This window comes from Rhinolophus sinicus, chromosome 5, assembly GCF_057876585.1.
Source record: "Rhinolophus sinicus isolate RSI-liver-muscle chromosome 5, RSI-T2T, whole genome shotgun sequence".
Classification (NCBI taxonomy): domain Eukaryota; kingdom Metazoa; phylum Chordata; class Mammalia; order Chiroptera; family Rhinolophidae; genus Rhinolophus; species Rhinolophus sinicus.
Window position 1 is genome coordinate 16972407 of NC_142505.1, and position 17771 is coordinate 16990177.

The 17771-nt window shown below is 38.5% G+C and overlaps 1 protein-coding gene across 39 annotated transcripts in view; it reads left to right on the forward strand.

Moving 5' to 3' along the window:
• Positions 1–12809: 12809 nt before the first annotated feature.
• Positions 12810–17771, forward strand: part of CLASP2 (cytoplasmic linker associated protein 2) — a 141668-nt gene continuing 136706 nt past the window's right edge. For 36 of the 39 annotated variants that reach the window (XM_074312665.2, XM_074312660.2, XM_074312669.2 and 33 more), the window contains exon 1: positions 12907–13236. In XM_074312665.2, coding sequence (XP_074168766.1) covers positions 13042–13236 — 195 coding nt within the window. In that variant the 5' untranslated portion in view covers positions 12907–13041. Of the gene's footprint in view, positions 13237–17771 lie in introns of all 39 variants that reach the window. The other 3 variants (XM_074312691.2, XM_088798285.1, XM_019727691.3) reach the window with 3 other exon arrangements.

The window sequence follows — 17771 nt, forward strand, 5'->3', positions numbered from 1 at the left end:
AAATGAATGTGTACTCTCCCAGAAGGACTATGGTGGAAACCAGCTCTTACAGCTCCTAGCTATGCAGAGGCTGGGAGCTGGGGGCACAACTTGCTTCGGTTTTGTCTTAGTCTGGGTTTCTTCAAAGGCAGGGATTTTGGTGCAGGTAGTCGATTGAGGAAGTAATTGCTGGATGGGTGGTGAGAGAGTGGGGAAGTGAGACCTGGAAGGAAGGAAAACCAAGAAAAAGGACATAAATGAGTAAGTTACTACTTGGGCAACAGGGACTCAGTCCCTCTGGGGACTCTGTAGAATTACTTGTAATTATCTCACAGAGAGGCAAGGAAGCTGTGGTTTTATCCACTAATTCCTGAACCTCTTTGGTTGAAGGTTGCTCCTGGGGTCTTAACTCTGCAACACACTCTTTTTGCCAGGGAAAACCAACCAGGAGAGAAATGCAGGAGCTGAATATATAGAAATGTCTGCTGGTAGAGGCACTGAGAGTTCTGAATCTCCTTTCCCTGGCTTATTAGTTACGTGACTTATTCTCTGTGCTTCAATTTAGTCATCTACAGAAAAGCATGATCACAATAATCAACCTTACAGGGTTTTTATAAGAATTAAATGACAAAAGACATGCAATGTAAAATGCTTAGAAAATTCCCAGGGGTAGATTTAATAATATGATTAGCATGTTACTTCTGTAATATTCATTAAACTAATTCATTCAGTTACCTATAGTTAACTTCTCTCGTATACTTTAGAAAGGTGATCATTTATTGGCATTAGTTGCTTTTTTATGAAAAGCAACCTCATGGTTTTCTCATAACAGACTTTAAGTTTCACTGTTTACAATTGTTAGTTTCCTTTCATCACTCATAAATATTCATTAGATGTGTGGTCTTTCATTAACTGAGCTGAATTCAGTTCTCTGGAAACCTCAGAATTTTCACTGCTGCCACAAGGAGAAAAACAACTAAAATGCCTTTCATTTCACCTCTCCCTGAATGCCAATACAAAACATGATAAATGTACTCATATTTTCCAACCACCATACAGCTTTCTAGAGATACTCTGCATAAATTTGCCTTGATAAACACAGGTTCTTACATTTTCATTGTATTTATTTTTGCCTAAGCATCAACCAAGTTGGAGTTGATATTACAACCTCAAAGATGGTTTGCTATGCTTAGCAATTTTTTTTGTACATGGATCAAATTCTTTTCCACAAATCCATCAGTGAGTTCTGAATGATTCAGGACTATAAAGTACCTTTCTCCTTACCCATTTACATTTTCACTGTCAAAATGATGCCTTAAACTGTATATTTTGAGTATTACACTCAAACTACACAGTTTCCCCCCAAATGAGCATAGTTTTGCAGGTAAGACTAAGGGGTTTGGTGTCAGGTTATCTGGATTCAAATTTTGGCTTTGCCATTTATTAACTGGGTGAACACGGGCAAGTTACTCAATCTCCCTTTGTCTCTATACCTATACTGTACAATGGGGGATATTAATAGTACCTACTTCATAAATTTGTTATGAGAACTCAATGAGCTAATATTTGTGAAGTACATAAAACAGCACCTGGTTCTTAATAAATGCTTTCTAAGAGTTTGCTAAATAAAGAAAGTTGCATATGTGGATTGTTTAGTGTTTAATATGTACTTTCCCTTTTATGATTGGTGTTTTGCGTGGCTCAGGTGGAAACCAGAGCAGGAAATCATTTATCTTTATTGAGATTGTCATTATTCCTGGTCCAGATAATTGCACTGAACTCCAAAGGGTCTCATTTCTAACCTCCTCTCTTTCCAGACCATCTCATCTATTGCTGTTAGTAACTCTGGTCATTTTACTAGATTTTTCTAAAATGCTAATGGCTCCCCATTTCCATTGTGAGACTTCACTAAGTATCTTACAGAAATAACTTTCCTAGCTACACAGGAAAATGAACATGTGCCGTGAGATACATAAACTAAAGCAACTAGGCACAAGTAAGAAATGTCTTTACACAAAAATTTTATGTCAGCTTTACAGTCTAACCCATAACAGGGCCATGATTATTTTAACTTAAGAAATCTTTTACTTTTCTTTCCATCAGGAAAGTTTTAAAAAGATGATTTTCTACCTGTTTCCTTGGTTAATTGATGTGAGCTATTGTATCATGTACCTCAATTTTGGATAATTAGACTGAATAGCAGAGACCTTAAAGCTCATACCAGGCAATTTCTTTTTGCTGTTGGTGTCACAATAGTTCTAGGATCTAGACAGTTAAATGTATGGATATAATTTTTTAACAGCTTTAGGAGCTATATGAGATAATCATTAAGTAGAGATGCCCTGGATGCTGACAGAGGTGGAACAGTGCCACATTTTCAGGCTACTGTTGATTACGTTTTTAATGAATATGTCTTCATGCTGACAAGTTGTAGTGGTCAGGATTCTTATGGTTGCAAGCAACAGAAAGTCAACTCAAACTAGCTGAAGCAGAGAAGGGAATTTATAGCTTAGTAAATTCAAAGTGCAGGGTTGCAGCTGGCTTTATTTTTGACTCTTTTCATGGGTCAAATGATCAGGGCTTTGGCTCTCCATTTCTAGGGTAGGATCTTTCCACATAACAATCAGGATGGTGGTCATGATAAATTGTACAAATTGAAAAGAGCTCATTTTCCCTATTCTAAAAGAAAAATGTCAGAGACAGGTCATCTTTGTTCAAATACATCATTCATTTAATCACTGTGACCATGTAGGTAGGATACAGTGAGTGATCAGACCCTAATCAAGTGTCACACATCAGTTGGGTATCAGCCTCTCACCATGCCACATCCCACACCTTAGGGTAACCAATTCTTCCCATTTTCCTAGGCCTATGGGGGTGCCCATACACAGAACTTTAAGAGCTAAAACTGGATTGAGGCAGAACAGGACTATTGTTCCCCTCCCCCACCCTATCATCCAAAGAAAAAGAGGGTGTGTCCCAGAGGTGAATGGGAAAATGTACTAGACAGACGACATCTGCAGCTACCACAGTACACCACAGAACCTAACTGCTTGTGCTTTATTGGTAGCCTGAACTCATTGCTGATCATTCCGGCTCCCTTATTATCTTAGGATACTTGTCAAGGGACTTTTTCAGTGATAAAAGCTGATTAATGCCCGATCACTGCACTGGACACCTGAAACTGAAGCTGAACAATAATGAATGTCAACTACAATTTTATATATACATATTTATATAGTTACAAGAAGCGGAGTACAGCGTTAGGAATAGAGACACTGGAAACGTAATGGTTGTATGCAATGTCAGAGGGGTAGTGATGGGGGAAAGGGGTTGTCACTGTGTGAGGGATATAGATGATAAATGTCTAACTATTACATTGTTTTGTGCACCTGAAACTAATAAAAAAAATGTTTAAAAAAAAGCTGATCGATGATTTTTAGTCTAGTGCCAATCTTTTAAATCTGATGTAAATGAACCAAGAGTCTCAAACAACTCATAGTTCCACCATGAACTCTCTTCCAACTCAGACTGTATTTGTACTCTGGCAGTCTTGTCATGTGCAGTGAAAATATTCGCATTACTTTGTAATTGTTATTTGAGAGTTTACCTTTTAAAATGCAAACTTTAGGAGCCACTTTTTTAATAAGGAGGACATATGAAGAATTCATTTATTTAGTCCAAGTTTTACCCTTTGTCATGGCATTATCTTTCTTTCTTTTTTTCCCCCATAAAGAAAAATAACAATTCAATCGTAAGTTAGAAAACTTTGGTTAGCAGCTATTCCTGGCTGAGTAGTGTACATCTGTGTAGTAAAGCAAGTTTTCAAAATCAATCTGCTCATTATAAATTTTACTCAAAAGAACAAATAATCAAATCACTGTTTTTTAAAAAGCAACATTTACTTCTTTACTAGCCCCCTGAGAAAATATAAAAATAGATTATTTGCATATAAGTGTTCTTAGAACAGGAGCCTTGATGTGGGTTACCACTTCTAGGCATTTGTTCATCATATATTTGGCTTCATCTCTGCATATTCCCATACATTTGTTTTCAGAAAATGCTTTGTACTAAAGTCCTTTTCTATTTGGATGAAAATGTTTTCACCAGTTATTCTACAATACACATCCTCACAGACATCACCATTACAAATATAATAAACAATTTCCTGATCAATAGCAACTGTGTATTCATCCAACTATAAGAAAAATAACTGGATTATTTATGACTTTTTTTTAAAAAGTCATACTCAAATGTGTTTATTAACTGTGTCATTTTTTTAAGAACACATTTTTCAGATTAGCATCCTCTTTTTGACCTAAACAGATTTGGAAGTACCTATCAGTTAGTGTGTCACCAATTTTTCATGTTTTTAAATAAATGTCGGTTTCCAAGGTAATTATAAAACCAATCTTAGAGCTTTATGTAATTTTCAGTTAAGCTGTGCATTTTATTGTAATACCCTAGTCAGGACATCTGTCTTTAAAAAGTGATCACACTTTTTCTTAAAATTTTGCAAATTTGATTTTTAAATGTCACTTCAAATATAATGGTTTCAGGCAATTATTGCTCAGTTTTCTCAAAAACCAGGGACCAACTTTTAGACTTATTCATACATCCATAATAATGGAAATTTGTGTCAAAGTAAACATCTGATTATATCCTGTACATTTTAGATGGACTTCACCTCATTAAAATGGTTGTTGAACTACCTCACTATCAAAATCATTGTGGGGAGACTTGGGTAGTTCTGGCTGTCAGTAACCTGAGTAATTTTACTTTTGTTCTGAATTTATTCTACTCTCACTCTTTCAGACTTACAATTTAAACTTACTTCTTTTAGCCATTGATTCCTGTTCCCAATTGAAAACACGATTTTCAATATTTAAGACTTATTTCAATTAAAGATAGTATGTTAGTCAGCCTCCAACATGGTCCCTAACCCTTGCCTCCAGTTTTTCATGCCCTAATATAGTACCCTTCCACACTAATCAGGTTGACCTGTGTAAATAATAAGACTGTTGTGGAATTGATGTGTGTGACTTCTGAGATTAGGCCTAAAAGACATTGTGACTTTGTCCTTGGTCTTGGATCACTCACTTTGGAGGAAGTCTGCTGCCATGTCATGAAGACTATCAAGCAGCCCTTTGGGGAAATTCATGAGGCAAAAAACTATGGTCTCCTGCCAACAACCAGAGGAGTGCGCCACCATGAAAGTGAATCCGCCAACCCCAGTCATCAGATGATGGCAGCCCTGGCTGACATCTTGATTGCAATTCACGATAGAACCTAAACCAAAACTACCCAGGTAAGCTGCTCTCAAATTTCCAGCCCACCAAACTCTGTGAGATCATAAATATATTTATTGTTGTTTTAAACCATTAAGATTAAGGAGTTATTACTCAGCAATAGGTAACTCATACAGAAAATCAGACAGAAACCAGTTTCAAAACACAAACTTTTCAGCACTTTTTTCGTAGAAAACTCACTGCTAAATGAAATGGGAAAGTGTCATTTGGAACAAAACATCCGGGCAACCAAGTAAGAATTGATTTTATGAGAGTTAATGGACAATTTTTGTCTTAATATTTTTTTAAAAAACAGTCTTTCTTGAGGTGGAAACTTTATTTTTGAAAATACCAGCTGGGTAGATCCTTGCAGACTGGGCAAGAAATCTCACATTAATGCAATGTCTCCCAGTGATATTTTCATGGCCTTTCTTACCACAATCTAACTCATATTTGAAATGTTTGACAGGAAAACATCACAGGACTCCCTGATAACATCAAAACACTAAACTTTCCTATTGTTCATTGCACATAAAATTTTATATTTTTCCAGGCTTTCATGGAAAATAAGATATTGGCTACCATGTAAAAATGGTATGTTGTTTATTTTCCTTATAGAATGCATGTGACAAGCCTTTTTAGGGCTTAAAAATTCTGACAAGAACTCCCCCATATAGGTTCCAGGAACCAGCTGAACTGGCCTGGCCACAGTTGCTGAGCTCAGCCGGGCATTTCCTGCCTCTGCATCCAGATTCCTTCTTATTTCTGGGATTCCTTGTCTGCTTCTCCTTGCTGAGACCATGCCCATGCTCCCACTCACCCCATTTGCTCCTTTGTCAAGAAGCTTCTCTTAAATCTGCCTTGTGAGAGTAATCTTTCACACATTGGACCATAACACTTACGAACAGTCCCACATTTAGCATTGTAACATGTACATTTTGGGAGTTGGAAGTTTAAATTATTCTCCCCAAAAAGAACTCAAGTTCTTTCTGGTTTAAACTATCCTTTATAAAGCTAAACTCAAAATCTTAAAAATGGTAGGAGACCCAAAGGTATTTCCCAATCGACGCATTACATGAATAAGTCTGTCTGCACTCCAGGGCCTTAATGGGAAGCTAGGAGAATGGAAGCCGTTTGGTGGTACAGAGTGGGGTACAGCCCTCCCATAGGTAGGGGCATAGAAATTCTACAACCTATCTCATTTAACTTCTAGCTCCTTTCTTTAACGAAGAATTCCACTCATTGGGAACCTACCTTTGACGTTCTTACACAGGCAATCAATGAGAAAGGACTTCTAGAAATAATTTTACGCCAAACATTGCTGGGACAGGTAGGACTGTTTTTTCATTTATTCATTTCCAGAGCAGTCTCTGAAGCTTTGTCTGACATTTTTAGCTGAACTTCCTTCACACCTGTGTGTCATTTGTCTAGGGGTTAATTGTATGCTACCTAATATTGTTTTCTTTTTAAAATATATTTAGTACATTTATGGAGTCTTTTCACCTCCTAATGGATTTCATTTGATCTTGACCAGAAAAGAAAAAAGCCTTCAGTAGTGGGTGATGGGATTTGATTTTACCCTAGTTAACAAACTAAGAATTTAGCTTTTGCTATTTCATAGATGCTCACAGAAGACCCAAGACTCCTGAGTCAGAGACCAAGGACTTTTTTTTACTCACGGCACAGTAAGCGGCACGGCTTCATGTTTCCATTGGTGCCCCTTTGCCTCCCAAATCTCACAGAGGTTGCATTCCAGGAGAGAAACAGAGTTGAGAATCCCTCCATTTTACAGCAAGCAGAAAGTGCATCTGTTCTTTGTCCTGTAAGGGGACATTCTTTCATCCCTCAAGGTTGCTCACTGCAAACGTGACCCTGAGAAGTGGCCCAGGTAGACAGTGGTCAGGGCCTTGCATTCTTGACATACTCAGCAAGACATGTGGGAGACTCATGGAGGACTGCTATCTCTCCCAACAGTCCTTATTAATCCCCTTAATTTAGACTGAAACACTGAAGCTCAGAGGAGTTAATAGATCACGTTATTAAGTTTACACAGCTAGGAATATCAGATCTCAAGTTTTCTCGTTCTAAATTGGTGCTATTTTCAATAGATCTGCACTGTCTAATACGTAAAATATTTTATTAATAATTTTTAATTTTGATCACAGGTTTAGATGATATCTGGATATTCATAAAGCATAATTATACATTATGCCTAAAATTATCAAAGATAACATTTAACAAAACTATCACCTATAATTTTAGTGTTATTTTAAAATCATTAAGTAAAATATTATGAAATATACTTTATAAATTACTAAACATAACTTTGCCTGTTTCTTATTCCTTTTTAATATATGGCTACTAGAAAAACTTAAATTTCGTATATACTTTATGCTCATATATATATATTATATTTCTATTGGATAGCACTGCAATAGACCGTAACTATTTTATCCCTTATTTTCTTTTAAAACCTTTGCTCTTGAGTTTTTCCCCATTTTATTAGTTATAACATACATATAATAAATGCACCATGTACTAATCTTAAGTGCACAACTTGCTGAATTTTTACCTATGCATATACTGCTATAATCACCACTTAGATTAAGATAGAGCAAACTTCCATCCACACACAAAGTTCTGGCAGGCCTTTCCTACTCAATAATCACTGACTCCCATTCATTGTGATAACCACTCTTGTAACTTAACATCACCGTCAGTAAGTTTTCCATGTATTAAAACTTCATATCAACAGAATCACAGAATATATACTCACTTGTGTGTGGTATACTCGGCTCAACTTGGTGGGGTGTTTTTGCTTTGTTTTTTTTTAACTTTTATTTATTTAAGTGTGTTTTTCCAGGACCCAACAGCTCCGAATCAAGTAGTTGTTTCAATCTAGCTATGGAGGGTGCAGCTCACAGTGGCCCATGTGGAGATCAAGCTTGCAACCTTCTTAAGAGCACTGCACTCTAACCAACTGAGCTGACCAGCCACCCCTCAACTTGGTGTTTTTGAGATTCATCCTCATTGTTGAGTATATCAGTAATTTGTGTGTTTTTTTTTGTTTTTTGTTTTTTATTGCTTTACAGAAATCCATTGTATGGTTTACCACAATTACCTATTTTTCCAGTTGGTGGACATTTGGGGTGTTTCCAGTTTGGGATATTATGAATGAAAGTGGTCTGAACATTCACGTGCATTCCCTCTTAAGGTCTGAGGAGGAATTGTGATCTGTCTTTGGTAAGCTACCCAATACCCTCACTCCCATTCTAGTACCTAACCCAGTGCCCCTCTTGATGGGTATTTTTTGAGGTATGGTTTCAAACTCGCAGTGTGGTGATTTGTCTCTTTGTCTTTGTATGGAAAATAAAGTCCAGTGTCAGACCAAGTCTACTCAAAGTTTCCACTGTTATCACAAATAATGAACAAATAGGTCAGGAAGTCAGTCTCCTGTATTTAAATGATTTATTTCAGTCTTTTTACCAGTTAAAAATAGACTTATGCTCCCAGATACATTTTAGTGACTGATTCTGAAAGAATGTAGATATTTTCGGCAGTATTTTTTCTCCTAATATTCCTACCCACTTCCTTCATCTCCTTATTATTTTCTTTTTTAGAGTAATTCAGATAAAGGAAGGTTCTAAGTGAAAATATTGTATAGATAGTCAAAGAAAGACTGTTTATACAAGGGATATTATTATTTTGGTAGTTAATTCCAAGCTTTTGTTTTCATTTTCTTTCCTTTAAGATCATTTAGGAGACCACAGATGTCAGATATCCTGGCTTTTACTCAAGGATCATGAGCAAGGCCTAAGAGACTGAACCTCTGAGTCTCAGCTTTTTCTACACTTGATCTTAGCCAAAAGGCCGAGAAGTGATAGAGTACCTTCCATACAGGGTTGCTTGAAGGATTAAAAGACCTAACATGTGTCAAGCTGAGCTCTTCAGGCAAGAGCCTTTGTGAAGCCCAGTTTTCACTGGATCCATGCGTTCTTCCTGCATGAGCTGCTATTTGCGTTTCCCGTTCTTTGTCTCTCTGATAATTTGGGCATTTCTCTGCCAAGTTTCCTAAACTGTGTACTCAGGCACCCCAGGGTACTGCAGCAAAATCACCAAGAGCACTCAGGATATTTTAAATTTTAAAGGGAACAGTGAAACTTGTCATCTGTTAGACATGGAGTGAACTACTGGCTCCAAGAAGGTCACAGTTTCGACATTTAATTGTGGTACATTTCTTTCATTGATGTCATATCTTTGCAAGGCTGTGTTTTCTGTGGTTGCAGTGATAAAAAGCAAATGCTGCATGGAAATCAATGTAGAGCAAGATGAAGATGGCAGTATCAGTCTGATTCCAAGGTTTGAGAAATTACAGTGGCCTACAGGTGCAGAGGTCTCATTAATAAGTAAGTGTGGTTATTTAAGAATGAAATAAAAAGACATATTTTTTCAATTTATGTGTATTCTTTCTTCATATGTTTAATAAGATGTTAGGACATGAATACTTATTAAGTGTTTGGATCCTACTATTCAGTGGGTGGTTTTTTGTTCGGTTTTTTTTTTTTGGTCTAGGAGTGTGTGAAAAGATGACTAAGATAATAAGAGTGCTGTGAACTAGAAAGTTTGAGAACTTTCTGTTATAAGGATATTTAACCTAGGACAGACAACAGTGATATAGAGAAATATGTAGACTTTGTAGTAGGTATGAAATAATAGTAACAAATGTTAAATTAAAATAGTCAAGACTACATCGTATAAACATGCTATTCCTCAGGAAACCACTTTTTTAATTAGCCAATTCCTAGTCATCCTCAAAACTCAATTTAAATATAACCTCTTCCAGGAAAACTTCCCTGATTTACAACTCTCCTATCCCCATTTTCAGTGCCACCTATATAAGAAGACTCTCATCTAGGCTTCCCAAAACCCTCAACATACCCCATCATAGCATCCTGAAAATGTTGATTTTCTTGTCTCTATTTGAGTTTGTTGTGGGTGGAGACCAAATCTAAATAAGCTTTGTTAGCTATGGAACCTGGCACAGTGTCTAGCACCTAACAAGTGCTCAGAAGATATTTGTTGATGAATTAATGACACACATAGAGGGTACATATACAGGTGATAGTAACCAGTGTTTACAAAGTATTTCATAGGTACTTCCAAGGTTATTAAAATGCCATCATATTATGTTATAACTTAAAGATTATTTAGTTATCTTAAAACTTAATGATCATCTAGTACGATCCTTGAATTACATAAGTTCAGAAAGATGAATGGAGAAAACATAGGACTAAGAGCAGCCATCACTTTTGGTCATAGAGACAGATAGAGTTGAACCTAGAATCCAGGGCTCCTACGTTTTATTTTTTCTACACTACATATTAAACCTGGTCACCAACAATTAGAGTGTAAACTTCCTGTGGACAGGACCCTCTTTTTATATTCTTCTGCAACCCTTTATGAACATAACCTTTAGACACCCAGGAATAGTAAGCACAGTTTATTCAACTGAGGTCCAGTTTCAGGGAAATTACAGTCAGTTAAAGATGGAAGAAACTTGACAACATAATACAATGTGTTGTGTTTTCTACAGAAATATAGAAAAAAACTTGATAATAAATACAGAAAAGATTCAGGTTTCTTTAAATTTGGAGAGTGTACTGTTATTGTTATTATTATTTTGTTATTGTGAACATTTCAAGTGTTAATTTTCATTGAATTAATTTACTTGTTCAACCTAAATTGACTGACGTCCTGTTATTTGCCAAGCACCATCTGAGGGAACACAGCAATGACCTTGGAGCTTTCTGTGTAGTAGAGGAGACGGATATTATACAAATAATTATTAAAGAGTGGTTGGAAATAATTGGCAGGAAGATACAGTGTACATTTAGAATGTATTAGAGACCACTTTACACCCACTAAAATAGCTAAAACTAATAACCCCACCATACTAAATATTATGGATTATGTGGAGCAATTGGAACTCTCAAGCACTGGTGGTAGGAGCGTGATCCACGTATGGTCCAGCCACTTTGGAAAAAGTTCGGCAGTTTTTTCTAATGTTAAACATGCGCGTATCATAAGACCTGGTAATTCCAGTTAAAGGGGACCCAAAGTTTTGCCTTTTGGAATATTGATTTTTAAGCTGATTATTAAGACTCAGAAAGAACCTTTGACCCCTCCCCCTTTCCTGGCTAAGTGATTCAGATGGAAACATTTGCTCCATGAAAGAAGTCTTAAGACATCCACCTTGGCCTAATCCGAATTGAGTATGGTAGATGGGAGGGCGTCAAGCAGGGGCGTATTTACTAGAACCCCGACCCCTGTCTCATTGTTTCTGGCTTGTGTGACAAAAATTTACCTTCCATTTGTGTTCCTGCTCTTCCTCAATTACCTGGAATTACCTCCCATTCTCACTTTTGAAATTAAGACCTAACCCACCCCTCTTTCTCTTTTGTCCAAAATAACATAAATACCCAATTTTAACTCACTGTCTCTGGAACTTTCATGCTTATATGAATTCCCTGTGCGCATGTATTAAAATTTGATTTTTCTCCTGTTAATCTGTCTGTTTTATTATTAGCCCAGCTACAAGAATTTAGAAGGCAAGAGGAAAAGTATTGTTTTTATTTTACCCTCCCCCCCAGAGTCCTTGGCATTTACCCGAGAGAAATGAAAATAATTGTCCACACAATGACTTGTACATTAAAGGTTATAGCAGCTTTATTTATAATGATAAAATACTGTAAATGTCTACTCGTATAAACAGGTGAATGGGTCAACGGTTGTGGTGCTTCCATACAATGGAATACTACCCAGCAATAAAAAGGGACTACTAACACACTAGCAGGCCAGGATGGATCTCAAAACATTATGCTAAGAGGGAGAAAGAAGCTCGACTCAAAAGAGTACAGACTATGAAGCTCTGTGAAGTGAAAGAACAGGGAAAACTAAGCTAAGGTGATAGAAATCAGATTAGAATTGCCAGGGGAGGCAGGGGTTATTGACTGGGAAGTTCCTGGAAACTCCTGGAATGACAGAAATGTGCTACATCTTCGTTGGGGTGGTGGTTACAACTCACGGACTGTACACTGAAAATCTGTGCATTTCACTCCATGTAAATTAAACCTCAGTTAAAAATAAAAATCATTACATGGTGACCCAACAGTGGTGGTGGTGGCTGGAACCGGGTCATGAGGAAATGTATTCTACAAGGTTTAAAAAGAAAACGAAAAGGTTGGGGGGGGGGGGGGAGTAGAAGGGGGATTCCAAGTACCAGAAACTTTCCCAAGTGTTGATTTAAAGGGAGGAAAACTGGGAAGCGTTGTATATTTTACAGGGTGAGGGCAGGGTGCGGCGACAGCGGGTGGCGGAGAACAGTGGGCCTCCAGAGTTCGCCGACCCAGCCCTACCCCAAAGCTCCCTGGGGGTCCCAATGCCCCCAGTTCCAGCACTAGCCCAGCGCCGCCTGGCAGCTCCAGTCCGGTGGGCGGGCGCTCGCCGGCGTCGCGCTGACGTCATGCGCGTGCTGACGTCGCCGGCGGCCGCGGCCTCTGAAGCTGGCTGGGTGTCGGGGGGCGCCGAGTTTGACTAGTTTGGGGGCCGCTCGACGCCTGGCGCTGCTCCCGCCGCCCGCCGCGCTTCGCGAGCCGCGCCTCGGCTGGACCCAGCGCGTCCCGCCCTTTCCCGCGGGGACCCGCACTGGCGGCTGGGCGGCGCTCGGCGAAAGTTGGCGCCTCACGGGCAGGCGGGCGGGCGGGTGGCCGCGGCCATGGAGCCCCGCAGCATGGAGTACTTCAGCACCCAGGTGCAGCAGAAGGATGTCGGCGGCCGCCTGCAGATTGGCCAGGAGCTGCTGATCTACCTCGGCACCTCCGGCGCCATCCCGGACCTGGAGGAGGATCTGGGCTGCCTGGGCAAGACGATCGACGCGCTCACGGGCTGGGTGGGCTCGAGCAACTACCGGGTAAGTGGCGGCGGCGCGGCGGGGCCGGGCACGCCCTCCCCGGCCAGCCCTTTAATCCCGGACGTGCGCGTCCGGCCTGGCGAGCCCCGGGGGTGCGTCTGGTTCATCGGAACCACCCGCTAAAGGAGAAACCCATGGACACGCGGGCCCCCTGACGCGCCCCCACTGGCGATCGGATCTGAGGACTGACTTCCCACCACGACCAAGTTTTTCCACAATTGTGAACAATGACGAATTCAGCGATTCCCTGACAGGGTGCTGCGTTATTGGCATTAGGGCACAATGTTTGATCACTTATTGAAGAAATCAGTGATAATTTACATACGTAAAGGGCTTGAAGACTTTTTACCTTTATGAGTTCCTATGTAAACCCTACCCTAGACCGAGACATAATCATAACCGTATAGGACATTAGGTTACAGTTTTTAAGTTAAAGAGATGTTACGTTCATCCCTCTTAGGTGGTTTTTATCCTTAATCTCCTATTTCTTTCTTTTTTAAAAAATAATTTTTTGTGTCTGGAAGGTTGTGCTGTTCATCTCTAAGGCATCTTTAGCGCTTAATCAGGTGCCTGATTAAGTTTACGGTTAAATCTAATGAAAAGATGCTGACCCCAAGGCCTTATTTGCTTTTTATTTATTGTCGACCGAAAGCAGTTGAATGCTGTCATTTTGTTTTGCCGCAGTTGAGGACTGACTCAGATTTGAAACCGTGTCCTAGCAGGTTAGCTGATGCAGAAAAAAAATTAAAAGTTGCGGTACAAGAAGGAATGTGCGTTTCTGGTGAGCCAGTAGTAGGCAGATTGTAATGTAGCCATGTTGGGAGACCAGGTAACTATTCTGTTACTAGTCTACGGTAGTTTTTAGCAGTTACTTTTCTTTCTAGTCTTCTGGTGGCAGTGTTGCTTTAAAATGCAGGCCCAAACCTCTTATGAATGAAGTGAAGTGATTGTTCTTCCTAATTTATCTTATAACCCGGTGAATAGGCTGTACTTTGAACACTGTATCCTTATAGAGGAGAAAGGCAAACTCTAGAATTAATATGAAGATTTAATAGTGAAATTTATGTGAGTTTTGGAAGGGATTGACTTTTACAAGGATAATAGTTTGAAAATTACCACCTTGATGCCCCATTACATACTATCTCTATTATTATTTTTTAAATTTTGGTAAAAGTTAATATTTAATAATATATCATTACTGTTTGGGGGATTATTCTTATTTGGTAAAAACAAGCTAAATTTACTTGCACTGTAAGAAAGGCACATAAACACTCAAGATAGTTGATTTTATGTTGCAGCATAGGCTGTTACAGAAAGTCAGCTCTTTGATAATGCTCACTCCCCTTCCCAAGTGAAGGTTGATGAGTCACTTTCTGCGCTGGCTGTGGTGAGTTGGCTTTGGGCCATTTCGCTCTTTAGTTGTACCATCAATGAATGACAATTGATCAGTCCCATCTCTTGAAACACTCTTGGCTTCTAGTATGATACCACAGTATCCCAGGTTTTCTCTTGTGTCTCTATGCACTGACTCACTCAAATGCTGTCTTTCCTTTCACTGGTCCTTAAGAGTTAGAATCCATCAGGATCTGACCCAAATTCTCATCTCTTTACTACACATTCCCTCCATGCTCCTCACTAGAGACTGTAACTTGAGACAATCTCAGCAATCAGAAGAGAACTGCCACAGAGGCTCCTCCCATGTTTCCCGGAAAATAAGACCTAGCGGGACAGTCAGCTCTAATGCGTCTTTTGGAGCAAAAATTAATGTAAGACCTGGTCTTATATTATACCCGGTATTATATTATATTATATTATATTATATTATATTATATTATATTATAATATTACATTACATAAGACCCGGTCTTATAGTAAAATAAGACTGGGCCTTATATTAATTTTTGCTTCAAAAGGTGCATTAGAGCTGATTGTCCGGTTAGGTCTTATTTTCGGGGAAACATGGTACAACCTTATCTACACACTTTCTTGTAGCTGTGCTCATACTGTCTACCTTCTTCTCTGTTACAATGAATGGACTATCTGTCCTACTCACACCAATCCCTCCACGTACGTACACACTAGATGGATTCCACGTCATCTTACCTAGTCAAGGACATTAATTCATCAATTCTCTCTCCTTCCTGACTCATTGGTTCTCTCCTTTCTCCTGAATGCTGTATAGAAGTTTTTCTGACATTGTTAGACAGAGGGCTAGATTTTTATTTGGGTTATATAAACTTAGTTTTCAAACTAGGTCATCATTTTTTACTTAAGATGCAATAAGACATTTACTGAATAATGTGTACCCAAATTTTCTGAGCAAATACATAAATAGACAATTGTACTTAAATTTCAAATTTCGCTGAACAAAATATAATTTTTCTTTGGGTTTTATAGTTCTTTAGATTTTGAGTGTCTTAACTCATTGCTTCAGTGAATTTGAGTGACTGTACTATATGCTGGGTATGCTGGGTATTGTTCTAGGTACTGACAATCCACTTGTGGGCAAGACTAGCAAAGTTCATTCATTATGCCTCATTCTGATATTTATTTAAGACCTACTATGTGCAGGCATGCACTCTTCTAGGCACTTTGGCTACAACAGGGGAAAATGACAGAAGTCCTTGCCTTTGTGGATTTAGATTCTAATGGAGGAGAAGAATAAACAAGGTAAATAACTAAAATCAGTATGTTAGATGGTGACACTTTGGAGGAAAGCAGGAAAGGGACTAGGGAGTGCTGGGCAGGATGCAGATGATTGCATTTTAAATAGTTGGTCACTGAAGACTTCACTGAGAGGGTGATTTGAAGGAGAGTGAGATCCCTGCTGTGGAGATCCTATTAGAAAGAGAAAGGTGGATGGGTATAAAATTAAATCATTTCAGGTAACTAGTGCTTCTAATTCAACTGATGTGAAAGAATGAGGGAAAGATGAGACTAAAATAGGGAAGTGAGGTGAAATTTGAGTATAGACATGAAAGAAATATAGGAGTGAAGAATGACTTAGGCAGAGGACACTGCAAATGCAGAGGCCCTAGTTCTGTTGAACATAAAGAAGGCCAGCATGTCTAGTGGTTAGAAAGAGTGAGATCTTAAGAAAGATGAAGTTGGGGGGTGGGGGGGCAGGTGGAAACAGCCTAATAGGATTTTATTCTAAATCAATGGAGCATTTTATGGAGAGGGGTGGCTGCTTTGTGGAGAGTGGACTCTGTAAAGGAGCAACAGAGAAGCAGGGAGATGATGGTGGCTAAGGCTGGTTTGACCACGGCGGCAATGCTGAGAAGTGGAAGATTTGGGATGTGATTTGAAGATTGAGCCAACAGGATTGAGTGAGTGTTGAGAGAATTAGAAATAATCACCTTGCTTGAACACCAGTAGAGGGTGCTGTTTACTGAAATGGGGAAGACGAAGAGAACAAGTTGGGTGAAGTAAAATGTTTAGTTTGACAAGGTTGTTTAACATCCAAGTTGAGATTTAAATAGGCAGATGGGGTCTTGAAGTCAGTGGAGAAGTCATAATTGGAGATTAAAAATATGGAAATTATATATATATATATATATATATATATATATATGCATGCATGCTCTGGCATTTGACTTTAGCTAAGGACAGTCCTGTGATTTCAGGAGTCCCCAAATTTTAAAATAATAATATGGCAATAAAGTGTCCTCATACAGCTAAATATGGTAACCATTTAATGAGTACTTAGTATCAGCCACTGAGCCAAAGTGCTTTATTTGCATTATCTCATTTTAATCTTTAAGATGGCCTTAGAAAGTTAGTACTATTATTTTACTCATTTTGTAGAAAAGATGTAAGCATTTGCCTCAGTCATAGATCCGGTAAATTGGTGGAGTACTTGAATCTAGGAGATTAGGATTTTCCTCCTCCTTTCCTTTTCTGTACTTTTGTAAACCTTTTCAGTATCTATCCTAACATTTGTCAGTTCTACTTTCATTTTTTTATATTGTCTGTCTGCAACTGTAACAGTAAGTTGACTCTAAAAATGGAGAAAACAATAAATAGCATTTATATTGTAACTATCTAGTGCTGGGCTAAGTAATGTGCTGGGATTTCAAGTCTTTTCTCAGAATTCAAAATTATAACCCCTTTGCTTTTTAATGATGATACTTTCCAGTGTCAGCATCACCTTGGTTGTATTTCTTATAAACTATCAACTTCTTAAAATATATCATTTTTTAGTTTGCTGGAAAAAAAACAAGGTGTTTGAGTTCTCTCGATTATACTTACATATATAGCTTGCCTGTTCCTTTTACCTGCCATATGAAAATATCTAGGTTGTTTTAAATGTTTTACTATTAACATTGTCCTTGTGCCTTGGCAGCTTGTATATGTGGAGGAGTTTGTCTAGGGCAGTTTTTCTGAACACTGCCCTGTTTTAATGCCCGTTTGCACCATGAAATAAATTTTATAGCTAATACCCAATGCACATAATTTTTTTAACATCCCAATAATGTTCTAACTGTACTATAAAGGAAAATTATACATACTGTAATGAGATAAAATATATTTCA